At 45.0% G+C, this 19,712-nt stretch overlaps 2 protein-coding genes across 4 annotated transcripts in view; both read left to right on the forward strand.

Annotated features, from left to right (window-relative positions):
* The window catches only part of LOC310669109 (P2R1A-PPP2R2A-interacting phosphatase regulator 1-like), a 74,081-nt gene extending 62,078 nt beyond the window's left edge, over window positions 1-12,003 (forward strand). Inside the window, exon 10 of the mRNA XM_083422700.1 lies at window positions 11,948-12,003. Coding sequence (XP_083278826.1) covers window position 11,948 — 1 coding nt within the window. The 3' untranslated portion in view covers window positions 11,949-12,003. The remainder of the gene's footprint in view (window positions 1-11,947) is intronic.
* The window catches only part of FHL1 (four and a half LIM domains 1), a 69,466-nt gene that overhangs the window by 3,347 nt on the left and 46,407 nt on the right, over window positions 1-19,712 (forward strand). The gene's annotated exons all lie outside the window — the stretch shown is intronic.

Raw genomic sequence — 19,712 nt, forward strand, 5'->3', positions numbered from 1 at the left:
GTTGTGCTCCGCGGCAACCCAGAAGTAACGGAGCGCGTTACTTCCGGGTTTTGCCGCATACGCATGCACAGACGCTCAAAATGACATCACGTGCATGCGTAGAAGTGGCGAAAAGTGACGCGCATGTGCGCAGATGTGCCATCACTAGATACGTTTACCTCTAGATGCGAATGGGGCTCCGGAACGGATCCCGTTCGTATCTAGAGGTACCACTGTAGAGGTGTTTAGGGTTACAGTGGCAGCAGCAGTAACAAAGACGAACAGCTCCTTTCACATTCCTAAATGTGTCCAAGTTCTGATGTCGGCTTAAAGGCTTAGGCTGCAGTGAGTAAATATGCATAGGAATCAGATGATGGGATTCAGCTGCTAATTATGCCAGGATTATGCCACTCCCAATTTGTCCACTCCTGCTGGCCTTTGCAAAAACTTCGTAACCCAAATCTAGTGCTAGAGTTTGCTCTTTTCTTCCTCCCTCATCCTCCCTTTTCCTTTTGTGTCGTGTCTGTTAGAAGGAAACACAGGCGTTTGTAGGTTTTTTTGGAGGCTCTTATTTTTCTTAAGCCAAGTAAGATTGTCTTCCATAAATACGGTTTTAACCATGACTTTGGAAGCCAATTCTGGATCCCCACATCCTTCCACAGTGGGGACATAGGTTTCTGGGCAGGAACACACACACACACCAGCCTGTGCCAAGGTGCCAGTCCAGATTGGGGGGCCCTGCTGTGGCAGTTTAGTTTGAAAACCCCATTGGCACAAATTGTGAATTGCACAAACGGTGCCACGTCGATGTAGGCCTTGACACAACCTTTTTTTAGTAAGGCATCAAGACTACTCCACCCCATGCAGGAAAAGGGACATATGGAAAGCAGCTATTTACAAGGGACCAGCAGTCAGAGTGTTTTAAGTCACCTGGGCTGTGCCTGTGTGTGCTCTAACTCTTGGGCAGCCTTTCCCAATTTGGTGCCCTCCAGAGGTTTTGGACGGTCTCTCCCATTAGTGGCCGGCAGCTGCTCTGGGATACTGTATATATATTTAGGGTGGTTCATAAAAAACTTTTTTATATGTAAAAAAATGCCTGCTCCCAAGGTCTTATCTTATTACACTAGAGATTATATAGCTGTATCTGAAATTTCATGCATATCAGTTAATATCTTGACCCTGCTCCGCTGAATTGACATTTCAGCCTTCACGACATAGGAAAATGGCCAAGTAAACAGCTATTTTCATGGAGGAGGGTCAAGTTATTAACTGATATGCATGAAATTTCAGCTATAGCTATATAATCCCTAGTGTGGTAAGATAAGACCTTGGGAGCAGGCATTTTTTTTAAAAAAATTATGAACCGCCATATATATATATATATATATATATATATATATATTCATATTGCAAGTCTTTATTTCATTTGATTATTATAACATGGAATCTATGCTCTAAGATATACAGAATATGCAATGTAAGATGTGATATTGATAAAGTTCCTGTTTTCCATTCTGTGTCTATCTTGTTCTGTTATCATGGCTTCCCTCCACCACAGCTAGACCTTCTTGGTATATTTTAAACTAGTCATTGTGTTTTTTTATATATATAGTGGTTACTTGAACCCCCAGAATGATCTTACAGTCTTACAATAACTTCCCCAAACCTGTACAAACTCAGTCCATACATATCAAGAAATGCTTCCGGGTTGGCGCTTCTGGTAATGGCAGATTTCCTCCGTTCAGGAGGAATCCGCTCCTTGGAAATCAGGGTCTGACCGCCACGGTGAGGCGGAGACCCACTAGAAACCACGAGCGGAAGAAGCCCGTGGACTTGGGATTTGGCAGGTACCTTTTGCGCCTCCCCTACTCGCGGGGAGACCCGGTTTTGGGGCTCCGGAGCGACGTGGGGTGAGCGGCGCGGTACATCGAATCAACCGCTTCTTTCAAGGAGTGAAGCCGCATTGCTGTTGCCAGAAAGTGCCGACTTTTCCTGTGGACATTTGGACTCTAAGTAATTATTTGTAAGTAAACAGAAAATTGGATTATTTAAACATCTAAATTTGGCATTTGAACGTGAAGGTCTAAACAGGAAGTCCGCCTTCCATTTTGTAAACAGATCAAAGCAAAGACGTCCCAAGCTAAAGCCTGGGAAAAGTACTCTGTAAAATACCATTTAGGATATCGAATACCCCCTTGGAAGCAGGAGAAGAGGGGGGAATCTTTTGTGGATGGTTTAAACCTGCAGGAGAGTGAGGGAGACGAGATAATTTACCACTGTTTCAAGCCTGGGATCGGGCTGTCAAAAAGTTTTATGATCTGAGAAAATTAATAACTGGGAATGGAATACATCCTGATGGACGGTTGAATAAGAGATATATATTCTTTGCATTGTTCTTGTGGCACTTAAAAAGGAGAAAAGCTGAACAGTAACTTTGATACTGGATTTTGATTTGGAATAACAAGGATAGATACAAATGGAAACTGTTTCCTATAGAGGGAGCTTCTGAAACTGTTGCAACTGCGAAGTGGAACTTTCCACTAAGAACCAAGGGCTGTGAAATAAGTGACCCTGGAAAGTCTCTGGATAAGAATGGAAAAACAAGAAGCTCTAGTGAATGCATTTTACAAAATAAATGCTCTGTTGGAACAATTACATGAGAAGACGGACTTGACGGTAAAGAAAATGGACCCTTTGGGACAAAGTGTATCTGATTTGGAACAAAAAGTGAAAATTTTTACAGGAACCACTCGGGATGTGACTCAGGAACCAATTTTGAAATGGCAAGTTCTGGAGAAGAAGATGGAACAAACTGTTTCTGCACCTCAAGAAACTCAAGTGGAGGTCTTGGCCCCACAGAAACAAATTGATGGACATAAGTTGAATTCAGAGGTGATGGAGTTTGAGAGTCAGAATCGGAGAGACGGTGCCCCGCTTGGACTGAAGAAGGGAGGATGGGCAGATTTTCCGATGGAGGGAAGCACTGAGGGAGAGACTGGAAAAGTGGAGCTCTTTAGTCTCAAAGGGCCTGTGGAGTATGCCTTGGAACATCTTTTGGATTACAACTTTGAATATGGAGTATGGGTAAATTTGCTAAGATGGGATCAAGGAGCTGCTAAGAAGGAAGCCCTTTGGGACTTAATTTTTGGCACTAAAAGAAACTTGCAGACAGGACAGGGAGAAGAGTTAGGAGCCTCGGATAGAAGAGCACCAGGTTGATGAACTCTGTGGAACTGATAGAAAAGACTGACAAAATCCGAGACCAGGGAGAAAAGACGGTGGAAGAAGATTGGAATTTTTAAAAATATTATTTAGAGTAATATAGCATAATTAAGGAATGTTGGGAGATGGTGGAATGCTTATATGACTTTAGTAGAAATATGATAAGGATTTAAGATTTAAGGATTTAAGGATTTAAGATTTAAGGTTTTTTAGATTTAAGTATAGATAAAATTTAAGATTTTGATGGGAAGATAAGGTTAAAATAGATTAAGATAATTAAACGATAGTAAGCAGTGAAAGATGGAAAGGATTTGGTGACTTAATTATTAACTGGAATACAAAAAAGGGAGGTGGGAGGAGGTCGAGGAACTAAGTCATTGAAGGATAGAGATGTGAAAAATGGATGTGTTTTTAAATGTTTTTATTTTCTTTCTAGTTGTGTGGAGGTATTGTCTTCTTTTTTGCTTTTATTTTTGATGTATTTCTTAACCCCCCCCCTCTTTTTTATATCTATACTGTGTTTTTTCTTTTTTCTTTCTTTTCTGTAATTATAAAACTTTTAGTAAATATCATTTAAAAAAAATACATATCAAGAAATTGGAACAATGTTTTGTCATATATTCTTCTAAGCTAGGGGTGGCCAACTCCCAAGAGACTGTGATCTACTCACAGTGAAAAACCAATGGCCGCTGTCATTTTATCCGGTTCTTTAAATTCACATACCGTATTTTTTGTTCTGTAAGACTCACTTTTTCCCTCCTAAAAAGTAAGGGGAAATGTGTGTGCGTCTTATGGAGCGAATGCAGGCTGCGCAGCTATCCCAGAAGCCAGAACAGCAAGAGGGATTGCTGCTTTCGCTGTGCAGCGATCCCTCTTGCTGTTCTGGATTGTGAGATTGAGAATATTTTTTTTCTTGTTTTCCTCCTCCAAAAACTAGGTGCGGTAATTTGTTTAACCAATCCTCTATTGAGGGGACAGTGTCCCCTTTCCAATTTTTAGCTATCAACAACCTGCCAGCGGCCGTGGCATTTAGAAACACACTTTTCTTATCATTCAGGATGTCTTTTGTAACAATACCTGTTAGGAATGCTTCTGGCCTTTTCTCAAAGGATGTTTCAAACATCTTTTTTAGTTCTTCAGAAATTGTATTCCAGACCGCCGCCCCCCCCCCATTTTTTCGCATCCCCACCATATGGGAAACATCGTTCCTTCTGCTCTGTTGAATCTCCAACTTCAGTTGGATTTTAATTTGTACATTTTAGCAAGTCCGGTTGAGGTCATGTCCAACCTGTGCATCATTTCCATTCGGTTCTCCTTAATTGTGTAACAGGCAGTCAATCTAATATCTCGCCTCCATAGCTTTCCCCACTGCTCTGGGATATTCATGCACAGCGACTGCACATTCTCTCTCTCTCTTTCTTTCTCTCTCTCTCTTTCTCCTCTCGCCTCCATTGCTGCCAAAATATTTGGGTGGCTGCCCCCTCCCTCCCTCCCTCCCTCTCTGGTTTCTTCAGCCCTCTCTGGCTTGTGGCGAAACGTTCCTCTCTGTATCTTCTCTTGACGTCCACGGTGTCAAGGAATGAATCCATTGTAAACGGATGAGTCACTTTAATCTTGATTTTATTTTGGGCGGCCGGGGCGGCTGCCCAATGGCCAATTTAAAGCGCCAACCCACCGCTTGTACGGGAGGGCGGTTCATAAAAAACTTTTTTTTGAAAATGCCTGCTCCCAAGGTCTTATCTTACCACACTAGGGATTATATAGCTATATCTGAATTTTCATGCATATCAGTTAATATCTCGACCCTCCTCCACAAAAATAGCTGTTTATTTCACCTTCTGGGGGCCAGACTATATTTTAACGGAGGGGGGAAATAAATGAATTCCTATGCCCCACAAATAAGCCAGAGATGCATTTTAAATAAAAGGACACATTCTACTCATGTAAAAACACGCTGATTCCCAGACCGTCTGCGGGCCGGATTGAGAAGGTGATTGGGTCAGATCCGGCCCCTGGGCCTTAGGTTGCCTACCCATGCTTTTAACTAACCAGAAAGGAAATCTGGAATCCTCAGGAAAAGGGCAGGGCTACACCGCCTTGCTGGCCAGGCGCTCTCAAGTGCAGTCCTATATTCTTGGCTTCCTAACTTCTGTACTGAAAAAAAATGTCCAGTAGCACCTTAGAGACCAACTAAGTTTGTTCTGGGTCTAAGCTTTCATGTGCAAGCACACTTCTTCAGATACACTGAAACATGCACACAAAAGCTTATACCAAGAACAAACTTAGTTGGTCTCTAAGCTGCTACTGGACAATGTTTTTATTTTTAAATATATTTCGAATGCGTCAGATCAACACAGCTATCTACCTGATTCTGTACTGAAAGTCCACCTCACCCTATGTTGGAATGGAAGGGGGCCGTGTGCCTCCATTATTTCTTTTTGATATACTTCGTATATGCTATCTTATTTGGCCAACCTCCCTGTAAGGACTGCGTGCCTGATTGTTTATGTGCGTAAGTGGGAGGGGAAAGAAAGAAAGAGTATTTCATCATTGTTATGATTATAGTTAGCTATCAAATTACCTGCATGGAAATGATTTGTGAATTTTGCAATTACCTTCAATGGAGTGACAAGAATAGATGATGGAAATGATGGTTTCTAGCCAAAGTGCAGGCTGATTTGTCATGGAAGGAGATAAAACAAAGAAGTTTGGACATATGCCTGGTACAAATGGCAGAAAGACAGATTCCACCTTGGGACACGTCGCAGTGGAAAATCACAGGCACAAGAAAGAGGAAGAGAAATGCCACGGACAGACTGTTGGACTACAAAGAATATAAAGAGAGAAATAAAGAAAATAAATATCCACACAGAAACATATGACATTGGTCCAACCCACTTGCCGGACGAACTCAGAGTCTGTTAAAAATAAACGAAGGATCAAGATCGGAATGTTTTATTGGAATGACCTGGACTAATTAAGATAAGCCGCACAAATGTGAAATCACCATCACACCCACCCCCCTGAACCTCAGAGCATGGGAAGTCAACCAAAGACTTACTATTTGGCTTAATATTTGGATCATTTGGTGATTTTATCATTTGGAATGTTTTAATGTGGTATTTATTAGATTGTTAAAATGGAAATTTAATCAATATTACTATAAAAAGAGAAGCAAAGAAAGTCCACCTCACCCAAAGTAGTGGGAGACCAGGGAATACCCATTTGCACCACCAGCCTCCTCTCGGAGGCCTTGGTGGCATCCGATAGGTGGTTGCTAAGCAACCACGGATGCCTCCCTGGTCCTCCATCTCCTGTTAACTGTGACATCTTCTCTCCTCAATGTCACGGAGAACACCCAAAGGAGAACGTAGAGCCCAGAGGCTTCACCGAGGTCACCCACATGTGTGAGAAAAATGATGGTGAAGGAAGCGGAAACGCGGAAACGGATGTCAACGATGAAGGCAATTTCTGGGGGATGCTATTAGTTTTGTGGCTTGGGAGGAAATGGGTGGAGGGTCTCAGCTAGTAGTACCTGCCACCCCCCCCCAAAAAAAAAACCCCTCCATGATTGTTAAGAGTCCTGCTGCAAACCAAAAATTTCCCACCCCAATGCGATTAAATCAAAAAGTTCTGGGGTAATATTTACGAAGAATTTTAATGGGTGTTCAAAATGACATTTGAAAAAAGACCAGAAGCCTTTCTTCTCTCCCCCCCCCCCCCCGGTAACACTTCTTTATTCATTTTATGTACAATCTTTACAACAAAAGACTTCACATCCAAGACAAAACAGTATATAACAAAACCTTGAGTCTCATATTTTCATTTGTACTGATTCTTCTCAGATTCCCTTATTTTACTATTCCTTAATTTCTGTCTCCTTTTGGTTCCTTATCCTTAATCTCTTAGGTCCCATATATATCTTTAACAATTTTTCAATTAATGCCCTCACCTCCTTCCCCCTAAACTAGTTGCTTCCCTTCACCCATGTACAATCTTCTTTACATACTGTTGTTGCTGTTTTTGTTGTTGAGTTAACAGCTGTTTATATTTGTTGTTCCAGATTTGTTTTAATATCATCCTATAACCTTGAGCCCTTTAAACTATCGCATATCAATTTTAGACTCCGAAGCCGACTCTTTTCATGTAATCCTTTACGCATTCTCACTCTTTATAAAAAAAATTATTAGCACAGCCTCTAATTGTTGCTGTTAACTTTGCCATCTCTGCAAATTCACAAAGCTTAGCTTGCCATTCTAGTAATTCTGGAATTTTGTCTGTTTTCCGTTTTTTTGCCACTAATATTCTGGCTGCTGCTGTTGCATAAAGGAATACATTCCTTTTATCCTTGGGGATGTCACTAGATATTAAGCCCAGCAGAAAACATTCTGGCTTTTTAGAAATTGAACTCCTAAGTATCTTTTTGAGCTCTTCATGTATCACAATCCAAAACTGTTTAACCACCTTACACCACATGTGGCACATTGTCCCCACCTCCCTCCAGCAGAGATTTGAGTGCTTTTTGTACCTCTTTGATAATTTTACCGGGGTGAGGTACCAACGATAGAACATCTTCATTATATTCTCTTTAATCAGATAGCAGGCTGTAAAGTTTATATCGGTTTTCCATAACCTTTCCCATCTCTCTAAATGGATTGTCTGGCCCAGAAGCCTTTCTTCTAGGAATAGGGACATCCCCAACAACAAGAAAAAAAATTCTTATACGCCTCCAGGATTTTGGTGGCAAAAAACTGGAATGGAGATAAAGTCCTTTCAGTGGCAGAAGGGCAAATTGAATTTTGTGAATTCATTGAATTGGCCAAAATGATGACAGCAATCAGATTACATTCTAACCAAAACTTAAAGAAAGAGTGGGAATGTGTAGATGAATCTATGGGAAAACAGTGTTCTGAATGAAATTGATTTATATGTTTAGACTGAAATCCACAAAGTTACAATAGAAAGAGCTACAAGATTATATGGGCTAATATCTAAAGTACAAAATTTTTCTGTCTATAAGATGCCCCCATGTATAAGATGCCCCCTATTTTGGGGGACTCAGATTTAAGAAAATGGGGGGGGGATAGAATAATAATAATATAATTTATTATTTGTACCCCGCCCATCTGGCTGGGTTTCCCCAGCCACTCTGGGCGGCTTCCACAGAGACAAAAAATACACTAAGGTGTCACACATTGAAAACTTCCCTGAACAGCCTTAAGATGTCTTCTGACTGTCAGGTAGTTGTTTATCGCTTTGACATCTGGTGGGAGGGCGTTCCACAGGTCAGGCGCCACTACTGAGAAGGCCCTCTGCCTGGTTCCCTGTAGCTTTGCTTCTTGCAATGAGGGAACTGCCAGAAGGCACGGAAAAATACAGTATACTGTTTGAACAAAAATAAAGGATATACTGTAGAAATCAATCTAATGGGGCCAAGCATGGGTGGAGGGAAGGTCATAGGGACACTAAGGGTGAAATTGCAGAAGGATATTTGGATACATATATATACAACTGTCAGGGCTGGCTCCGGGTCCCAGCTCACCAAGGACCAACGCTAGCCGGTAGTAAAGTATCAAAGTCTTTATTGAAGAATAGATTCCATTTCCAAGCCTCAGCGTCCCAGCTCTACGTCTGGAGTTTAGACCGGCGAAGCTCCGTCTGAATCTCCGCCCCCTGCGCACCAGTTTAAGACTCTAATCTTACTCCACCTCTTCCTTCTCTCTCTCTTCCTCTGGGTCCTACTACCCCCCGGGGTCTCCTCCCTCCTGGACTCTTCTGAGGCAGACGTTGACCCCTCTGACTCCTCCCCCTCTCTTCGGCGGGCTTTAGGACCTGGCTCCCTACCCGGGCTGCCCACCTTGCCGCTCTCCTGTACATTTGAACTTGGCGCGCGCGCGCGTTTAACTTTCCTGATTACCGTTTCCTCGCTCCCTGACGAGGGTGTGGTCCCTCCTGCCTCACGTTCTCCCGCTGCCCGCGCGCCCCCTGGTCCCGATGCCTGGGACTCCTCCCCCCTACTGCCCTCTGGGGGGGACGCTGGTCCGGATTTCCAGCTGCTACTCTCTGAGTCCCCTCTGGCCCCTTCTTCCCGAGGTGCCCCCCTGGGCACTCCCCTTGCCCTGACTATGGGGGCCCCTTTCTGTGAATCTTCCGAGTCACTGGAGAGACTCAGAGACCTCGGACTGCTGTCTTCGCTGACATTTCCTTCGGACTCTTCCCCCTCGCTTTCCACTTCCTCCCTCTCCTGTGACTCTGCTCCTGAACCCCTGACAACAACGTACAGCAAAAGATGTTAAAAGGTGTTTTCTTTTAAATAGATCAAAGTAGTAATGTGAGAAGCAAATAAAAGTTACCGTATTTTTTGCTCTATAGGACGCACTTTTTCCCCTCCAAAAATTAAGGGGAAATGTGTGTGCGTCATATGGAGCGAATGCAGGCTCTTTGGCTTCAGCGATAGCAACGCGAAGCCTCCGAAGCGCAGAGGGAGCGCTCCCTCCACGCTCCGGAGGCTTCGCGTTGCTTTCGCTGAAGCCTGGAGAGTGAGAGGCGTCAGTGTGCACCGACCCCTCTCGCTCTCCAGGCTTCAGGGATAGCCGCCTGAAGCCTTCGGAGCGTAGCGCGAGTTCCCGCTGCATTCTGGAGGCTTCAGGTTCCTTTCGCTGAAGCCAGGAAAGTCTTGCTCTCCCGGCTACAGCAAAAGGAACCCGAAGCCTGAGGTGCACAGCGGGAACTCGCACTGCGCTCGGAAGGCTTCAGGGATAGCTGCGTGCAGCCCCTCCGGCTGGAGAGATTGCGCGCGGCTAAAGACGAAGCCAAGACAGCGAGTGGGATCCCTAGCAGCTCTGGGAGAAGCGGACAGGCTGCGGCAGCCTTGATCTCCCCCTCTAAACGCTAGGTGCGCCCTATGGTCCCGTGCGCCCTATGGAGCAAAAAATACGGTAATTTTAAAAGAGGGAGAAAGGGAAATCCTCTGCAATAAAAGTATGTTTAGGGGTCCCAGATGAGACAACCAAGGTCCATAAAAGGGCAGGGCTGTGCCAGGGCCCCGGTTGGCACATGCAGAGCGAGGGCTTCATGTTCACTGCAACATAATGGAGACCTTTCGGAAAACCTCTGCCTAGCCTGTGTAGTAAGCCAGCCGGACGAGCTGCATAAAAATAAAATGGGATTTATATCATCACAGAAGCTTAGGAAAGAGTACTATGGTCCCAGCCAAGCAACCAGATGTGCAGTTAAAATAACTACAAACATCAGATTCAGGTAGGTAGCCATGTTTGTCTGATGCAGTCGAGAGAGAAAGAGAGAGAGAGAGAGAGAGAGAGAGAGAGAATAAAATAATAATAATAATAATAATAATAATAATATCCAGTTTTCATGAAAATAGCTGTTTACTTGGCCACTTTCCTATGTCGTGAAGGCTGAAATGTCAATTCAGTGGAGCCGGGTCAAGATGTTAACTGATATGCATGAAATTTCAGATATAGCTATATAATCCCTACTGTAGTAAGATAAAAGCTTGGGAGCAGATCTTAAAAAATGTTTTTTATGAACCGCCCTACTATGTCTAGATGTCTTTTGTTTTTCTAGCTTGATCAAAATGATTGATTCTTTCATAACAGGTAGATAGTTAAGAGATTAGGCAGCTTCCGTTCACCCCAGAATTTGGCGCCCAGGTGCCCCACACCCCTTGCGCCCCTGGGCCAAGACGGCCCTGACCTGCCACCCCCCAAAAAACTCCATGGCTCTTAAGATTCCTGCTGTGGACAGAAAACCCCTCGCCCTGAACGATGGAGAAATGCAATAAAAATACGTTTAGGGGTCCCAGACGAGACAACCAAGGTCCATAAAAGGGCAGGGCTGTGCCAGGGCCCCCAGTTGGCACACGCAGAGCGAGGGCTGCATGTTCACTGCAATGCAATGGAGACCTTTTGGGAAACCTCTGCCCCTGGCGCCCTGCCCAGCCTTTGACCTGCCTGCGTAGCAAGCCGGCCAGACAAGCTGCATAAAAATAAAATGTGATTTATATCACAGAAGCTTATGTCAGGGTCCCAGCCAAGCAGACATAGTTCCTGGCATGCAGTTAAAATAACTGCAAAGAGGATGACTGGAAGAAGAATCCACACTTTTGTTGTTGATCAATCTCCAGATTGAAAATGATGCAGTTTGGTCTGCAGCCCCAGAGATGTGGGGGTCAGAACATGGCCTCCCTAGCTCAGTCTAATAATAATAATAATAATAATAATAATAATAATAATAATAATAATAATAATAGTAGTAGTAATAACAATTTATTATTTCTACCCCGCCCATCTGGCTGGGTTTTCCCAGCCACTCTGGGCAGCTTCCAACAGAAGGTTAAAAATACACTGAAACACCAGTCATAAAAAACTTCTCGAAACAGGGCTGCCTTCAGATGTCCTTTAAAAGTGAGATAGTTATTTCCTTGACATCTGATGGGAGGGCGTTCCACAGGGCGGGTGCCACTACCGAGAAGGCCTTCTGCCTGGATCCCTGTAACCTCGCTTCTCACAGGGAGGGAACCGCCAGGAGGCCCTCGGAAGAGGGACCCCGGTGTCCGGGGTGGAGATGCTCCTTCAGGTCTATTGGGCTGAGGCGGTTGAGAGCTTTCAAGGTAAGCACTGAGACTTTGAATTGTGCCCAGAAAAGTTCGGGAGCCGATGCAGGTCTTTCTGGACTGGTGTTATATGGCCTTGGTGACACTTGATTTAAAACTTATATTTTACAGAAAGGTTCAACCTTGCTGGCATCCTCTTAATAGTGACAACCAGAGGAAAGTTTCCTTACCAGGCCATTTAGAGCTTTCAAGGTCAGCACCAACACTTTGAGTTGTGCCTGGAAACGTCCTGGGAGCCAATGCAGGACTGGTGTTATGTGGTCCCGGCAGCCACTCCCAGTCCCCAGTCTGGCTGCCGCATTCTGGATTAGTTGTAGTTTCTGGGTCAGCTTCAAAGGTAGCCCCATGTAGAGTGCATTGCAGTAGTCCAAGCAGGAGATAACCAGAGCATGCGCCACTCTGGGCAGGTAGGGTCTCATCCTGTGTCCCAAATGGAGCTGCCCTGGACACAGAATGGGCCTGCGCCTTCATGAACACCTCTGAGTCCAAAATGGTGTCCAGGCTGCACCCCTGGTCCTTCATGCTCTATTTTGAGTAGCAGCAACTATGGGAGGCCAAACATTTCATCTTGCTGCCTCCTTCTGTGTGTGCCAAGTTGTCTTCCAAACACCATGGAAACTAAGCTCTAAGGTTGGCTGCGTGACAAAGGGATTAACGCAATTATTCAAGTTGGAACAAAATATTTGCATGTTCTTGTAGGGCTGTTTAGTAGCTCGCAGCCCGGCAGCTCATTTTAGAACACCATTTGGCTCGCTTTGGCTGCCGTGCTGACTATTTGCAGGGTAACCTTTCCGCTTAATCCTTCCCATAGGATCTTGACGTTTAGGGCTCTCAAAAAGGTTTGTCTGCCTTTGTAACGAACGACAGACACGATGTGACCATTGCCATCCCAGTTGCCCCCAAAATATTCCTGCTGGTTTATCCCTTTGGGGTACCAGTGAAAATGATGTATTGGACAGAGATGGATGATGCTGCAGCAGGCGGACATTGTTCCAAACTTCTGCTTTGATACCTGCGTGGAGGGTGGGAATTCCCCCCCTCCCAAAGAGCTGTTTGTACCCACTTTCCTTCCTTATATGATAGAGCAGATTGAGGTTAAATCCCGATAAGACAGAAGTACTCTTCTTGGGGGGGCGGGGCTGCTGGGTGTGGGGGACTCCTTGGTCCTGAATGGAGCAACTGTATCCCTGAAGGACCCGGTGTGCAGCCTGGGGGTCATTTTGGATCCATGGAGGTACAGGTCCATTCTGTGTCCAGGGCAGGTCCATCTGGGATGCAGGATGAGACCCTCCCTGCCCACTGACTGTCTTGCCAGAGTGGCGTATGCTCTTGTTATCTCCCACTTGGACCACTGCAATGCACTCTACGTGGGGCTGCCTTGGAAGGTGACCCAGAAACTACAACTGATTCAGAATGCGGCAGCCAGACTGGGGACTGGGAGCGGCCGCAGAGACCATATAACACCAGTCCTGAGAGACAGTGGGGCCCTAAGCTACAGCTTGTTGAGCTCATACTTAAATCCTGCACTGGCATAGATAGATGGATGGATGGATAGATAGATAGATAGATAGATAGATAGATAGATAGATAGATACAGTGGTACCTCGGGTTACATATGCTTCAGGTTACAGATGCTTCAGGTTACAGACTCCACTAACCCAGAAATAGTACCTCGGGTTAAGAACTTTGCTTCAGGATGAGAAAAGAAACAGGGAGGCCCCATTAGCTAAAGTGGTGCTTCAGGTTAAGAACAGTTTCAGATACCACTGTAGATAGAAAATATAAGATGATAGATTAGATGATAGATAGATATAAGATAGATAGATGATCAATAGATAGGTGATAGATAGATGATAGGTAGGTTAGGTCGAGGAGTCATGAGCAACTCATTCAATGTGATTCTGCTCTCTTCACAGCTGAGCTGTGGTGGATCAGGAGAGAAGGCTGTGTAGTTTCCCCCCAGTGCCCCTTCTGTACCTCTGAAGGTTTGATAACTAGGGGCTCTTGCCATCACAGAAGAGGGAGAGAGAGAGAGAGAGAGAGAGAGAGAGAGAGAGAGAGGGAAGGAAGGAAGGAAAGAAGGAAGGAGAGAGAGAGAGGGAGAGATTTTCCAGTTCCTTTTAGATGTTTGCCATCTGCTTCTCCTCTCTGTGAACCTTCGGGTCTGAAATTCTCTTTAGCTTTGGCCAATCCCACCTGTTGCTGAGACGGAACATCCCTGACCATTTGCTGAGAGGTGTTTGCCAAAGAGAGTTTGGCTGGGGGCATAATTCAGCAGCAGCTTTGACTCCTCCTCCAAGCCTAGTGCTTTCCCTCTTCCCTCTTCTCTCCCTTCTATTATGCCATGGATAGGCAGACTAAGACCCGGGGACCAGATCTGGCCCAATCGGCTTCTCAATCCGGCCAGCGGACGGTCCAGGAATGGGCATGTTTTGACATAAGTATAATGTGTCCTTTAATTTAAAATGCATCTCTGGGTGATTTGTGGGGCATAGGAATTCATTCATATTTCCCCCCCCAAATCTAGTCCGGCCCCCCACAAGGTCTGAGGGACCAGACCCTGCCGAAAAAGCTTGCTCACCCCTGTATTACGGTCTCCGCCAGTGCCAGATTTATGTCTAGGGGGCTAAGTCGGCTGAAGCTTAGGGCCTTAGATGCACTTTCTTCAAGAGATAAGTTTAGGATCAAATCATTTTGTTTGCAGGGCAGCGGCTGAAGAAGGAGCCAAGAGGGGTTTCTTGTGTGTGTGATTCTTGTGGCTGATTAGCTGCTTTCCCTGGTCAAAGGTCAGAGGGGGCAGGGTTTCTGTTGAGGCAGGTGATTAGCTGTGGGAGGAGCTTATCAGTGTTTGCAGGGCAGCGGCTGAAGAAGGAGCCAAGAGGGGTTTCTTGTGTGTGTGATTCTTGTGGCTGATTAGCTGCTTTCCCTGGTCAAAGGTCAGTTTGAACCATCTTTTAGATTTAGGGGAGCTAGTCTCAAGCCCAACGACACATTCTCAAGATGGAGGGGGAGGGAACAGCTGCAGTCGCCTGCGGTTCCTGCGCAATGTTTGCCATCTTGCCAAAGGTTGCAGGCAGCTTTACGTGCAGCAATTGCATGTTGATTGCCCTCCTAAAAGACAAAGTCCAGCAACTGGAGGAACGTGTAGCTACGCTCCAAAGAATTAGAGAGCTGGAGCTCTTCTTGGAAGCAACAGAGCACACCGTCTCCACCAAGGAGGAGACAGGGGACTCCCCTGAGAAGGAGGCTAGTTCACCAACACAGGAGCCCGATATGTGGAGAAACGTGACTCAAAGAAGTAGGAGGCCCAGGGTTCGCTCTGATTGTCTAGAAATACACAATCGCTTTGAGGTCCTCTCCCCTAGCATGGAAGACGAAGAGCAGACTCCATTTGAGGATCTCTCCCTCATTACAGTCGATCACGTATATGAAGATGAGCAGCAAAGTCAGTCCTCAGGGAATGTGCAGGCGACCTTGGAACAGACCGCTCACGGAAGAACCCTGACCAAACCTAAGAGAAGGCGTGTAGTGGTGATAGGGGATTCCCTACTGAGGGGAACAGAAGCAGTGATCTGTGGGCCTGACAAGATGTCTCGGGAAGTGTGCTGTCTCCCCGGGGCTAAGATCCAAGATGTAACTGAACGACTGCAAGGAATCATAAAACCCACTGACAAATACCCCTTCCTCTTGGTTCATGTGGGAACCAATGACACTGCAAGCAATAGCCTCCAGAAGATCAAAAGAGACTACGAGGCTCTGGGCAGGAAATTGAAGCAATTAAATGCACAAATCGTCATCTCATCTGTCCTCCCAGTTGAACGACGTGGCCCAGGGAGAGAGAGGAAAATAGTGGAAGTAAACAGCTGGCTTCGCAAATGGTGTAGACAGGAACGGTTTGGATTCTTAGATCACGGACTGCAGTTTCTTGAGGATGGACTTCTGGCAAGCGATGGGCTGCACCTCACAACGGTTGGGAGGAATGTTTTTGCCAAAAAACTAAGAAACCTCATCAGGAGGGCTTTAAACTGACTAATGTGGGGGAGGGAGACAGTGCTCCTGAAGGTAGGAGTCTATTAATTGATGAAGATGATCATCCAAATGTCATAGACCAAATGGAGCAAACAGCAAGCAGACCTAGTGGTGGGAGGAAAAAATCCTTAAATAAGAGACACGGGGGAATGACTAATGGACTTCAATGTCTGTACACAAATGCACAAAGCATGGGAAATAAACAAGATGAGCTTGAGCTCTTGGTACAGCAAACTAAATATGACATAATAGGCATCACTGAAACCTGGTGGGATAAGTCCCACGATTGGAATGTAAAAATGGAGGGATACAATCTATTTCAGAGAAACAGACCAGACAAGAAAGGAGGAGGAGTGGCGTTATATGTCAGGGATGTGTATACCTGTGAAGAGATCCAAGATTTAGAACCTCAAAGCCAAAGTGAGAGCATTTGGGTCAAAATTAAGGGAGAGAAGAATAATAGTGACCTCATTGTGGGAGTTTACTATAGATCCCCAAGCCAAACGGAGGACATAGATGATGCCTTCCTGGAACAGATGGCCAAGCATGCAAAAGGAAGGGAGATAGTAGTAATGGGGGACTTCAATTACCCAGATATTTGTTGGATGTCAAACTCAGCCAAGAGCATAAGGTCAAACAGATTCCTCACTGGCCTTGCAGACAACTTCATTGTCCAGAAAGTGGGAGAAGCAACAAGAGGAACAGCCATTTTAGATCTGGTCCTAACCAATGTCGATGACCTGGTTAATGGGGTAGAAGTGGAAGGATCATTAGGCGCAAGTGATCATGCTCTTCTGAAGTTTACTATACAACGGAAAGGAGCAGCCAAGCATACTAGGACTCAATTTCTTGACTTTAAGAAAGCCGACTTCATAAAACTTAGGGAAGTGCTGGGTGAGATCCCATGGACAGTAATACTAAAAGGAAAGGGAGTTCATGATGGCTGGGAGTTTGTTAAGAGGGAGATAGTAAAAGCACAACTTCAGGCAATACCAATGAGACGGAAACATGGAAGGTGCCTAAAGAAGCCAGGGTGGCTATCTAAAGAACTTTTAACTGAGTTAAGATTAAAAAAGGATGTGTACAAAAAATGGAAAAGGGGGGAAACCACCAAAGAGGAATTCAAACAAATAGCCAGCACGTGTAGACACAAAGTCAGAAAAGCTAAAGCACAGAATGAACTCAGGCTTGCTAGAGAGGTTAAAAGCAACAAAAAAGGCTTCTATGGGTATGTTCGTAGCAAAAGGAAGAACAAAGAAACAGTGGGGTCACTCAGAGGAGAAGATGGTGAAATGCAAACAGGGGACACAGAAAGGGCTGAACTCCTCAATGCCTTCTTTGCCTCAGTCTTCTCCGATAAAGAAAACAATGCCCGACCTGAAGAATTTGGAGCAAATGATTCAGCAGAGGAAACACAGCCCAGAATAACTAAGGAGATAGTACAAGAATACTTGGCTAGTTTAGATGTATTCAAGTCACCAGGGCTAGATGAACTGCATCCAAGAGTATTAAAAGAACTGGCAGATGTGATCTCAGAACCACTGGCAGTCATCTTTGAGAATTCCTGGAGAACAGGCGAAGTCCCAGCAGACTGGAGGAGGGCAAATGTTGTCCCTATTTTCAAAAAGGGGAAAAGAGAGGACCCAAATAATTACCGCCCAGTCAGTCTAACATCAATACCAGGGAAGATTCTGGAGCAGATCATTAAGCAAACAATCTGTGAGCACCTAGAAAGGAATGCTGTGATCACCAATAGTCAGCATGGATTTCTGAAAAATAAGTCATGTCAGACGAACCTGATCTCATTTTTTGACAGAATTACAAGCCTGGTAGATGAAGGGAACGCAGTGGATGTAGTCTACCTTGATTTCAGCAAGGCATTTGACAAGGTGCCCCATGATATTCTTGTAAAGAAGCTGGTAAAATGCGGTCTTGACTATGCTACCACGCAGTGGATTTGTAACTGGCTGACTGACCGGACCCAAAGGGTGCTCATCAATGGTTCCTCTTCATCCTGGAGAAGAGTGACTAGTGGGGTGCCACAGGGTTCTGTCTTGGGCCCGGTCTTATTCAACATCTTTATCAACGACTTGGATGATGGACTCAAGGGCATCCTGATCAAATTTGCAGATGACACCAAACTGGGAGGGGTGGCTAACACCCCAGAGGACAGGATCACACTTCAAAATGACCTTGACAGATTAGAGAACTGGGCCAAAACAAACAAGATGAATTTTAACAGGGAGAAATGTAAAGTATTGCACTTGGGCAAAAAAAATGAGAGGCACAAATACAAGATGGGTGACACCTGGCTTGAGAGCAGTACATGTGAAAAGGATCTAGGAGTCTTGGTTGACCACAAACTTGACATGAGCCAACAGTGTGACGCGGCAGCTAAAAAAGCCAATGCAATTCTGGGCTGCATCAATAGGAGTATAGCATCTAGATCAAGGGAAGTTATAGTGCCACTGTATTCTGCTCTGGTCAGACCTCACCTGGAGTACTGTGTCCAGTTCTGGGCACCACAGTTCAAGAAGGACACTGACAAACTAGAACGTGTCCAGAGGAGGGCAACCAAAATGGTCAAAGGCCTGGAAACAATGCCTTATGAGGATCGGCTAAGGGAGCTGGGCATGTTTAGCCTGGAGAAAAGGAGGTTAAGGGGTGATATGATAGCCATGTTCAAATATATAAAAGGATGTCACATAGAGGAGGGAGAAAGGTTGTTTTCTGCTGCTCCAGAGAAGCGGACACGGAGCAATGGATCCAAACTACAAGAAAGAAGATTCCACCTAAACATTAGGAAGAACTTCCTGACAGTAAGAGCTGTTTGACAGTGGAATTTGCTGCCAAGGAGTGTGGTGGAGTCTCCTTCTTTGGAGGTCTTTAAGCAGAGGCTTGACAACCATATGTCAGGAGTGCTCTGATGGTGTTTCCTGCTTGGCAGGGGGTTGGACTCGATGACCCTTGTGGTCTCTTCCAACTCTATGATTCTATGATTCTATGATTCTATGATTCATTTCTTCCTATATTACAGGCAGGCCCAATAGGCAGATCGTGATCTACCGGTAGATCACTGGACGTCTGTCATAGATCACAAGCTCGCCCCAAAGAAGCTCAACAGCTTTGACCTGAACCCCCCAAAAGGGGGTAGATCACTGCCAGTTTTTAACTCTGTGATTTTTTAACCCTGTAATATACCCTCTATACAACATTTTCATATAATTATCTTTTAGCAGCGTACAATAGGGCGGTTCATGAAAACCTTTTTTTTGAAAATGCCTTCTCCAAAGATACTACACTAGCGACTCTCCTTCATGAAAATAGTCGTTTTCCTATATTGTCGTGAAGGCTGAAATGTCAATTCAGTGGAGCAGGGTCAAGATATTAACTGAGATGCATGAAATTTCCCATGTAGCTATATAACCCCTAGTGTAGAAAGAGAAGACTTTTGGAGCAGGCATTTAATAAATAAATAAATTATGAACCACCCTAGTATGCAATCAGTGAATATTAAATTCATTCTCCGTAACTTTTCCCAACCCTCCATTTGTACATGATGTCCTATATCTTGTGCCCATTTCATTGTTACCAATTTAACCCCCTCACTCCCACCTTGCAGGCTTAAAGTTGGGAGATTCCTTGCACCCTTCAGCTTGACCCTCATCACGACCCTCTGTTTGGGGCAGTTGGTGGTATTGCAAAAGCAACTGCTTTGGGGCTATGTGGGAAAGTGTATCAGAAACCAGGTGGGGGACTAAGGCAAGGAGACAAGGCACCAAGGAAAATTGAGGCAAGGAGCACTAGTAAAACCATGGAGGCTCACTTTCAGAAAAGGCCACATTGC

This window comes from Podarcis tiliguerta, assembly GCF_965153285.1.
Source record: "Podarcis tiliguerta genome assembly, chromosome: Z".
Lineage (NCBI taxonomy): Eukaryota > Metazoa > Chordata > Lepidosauria > Squamata > Lacertidae > Podarcis > Podarcis tiliguerta.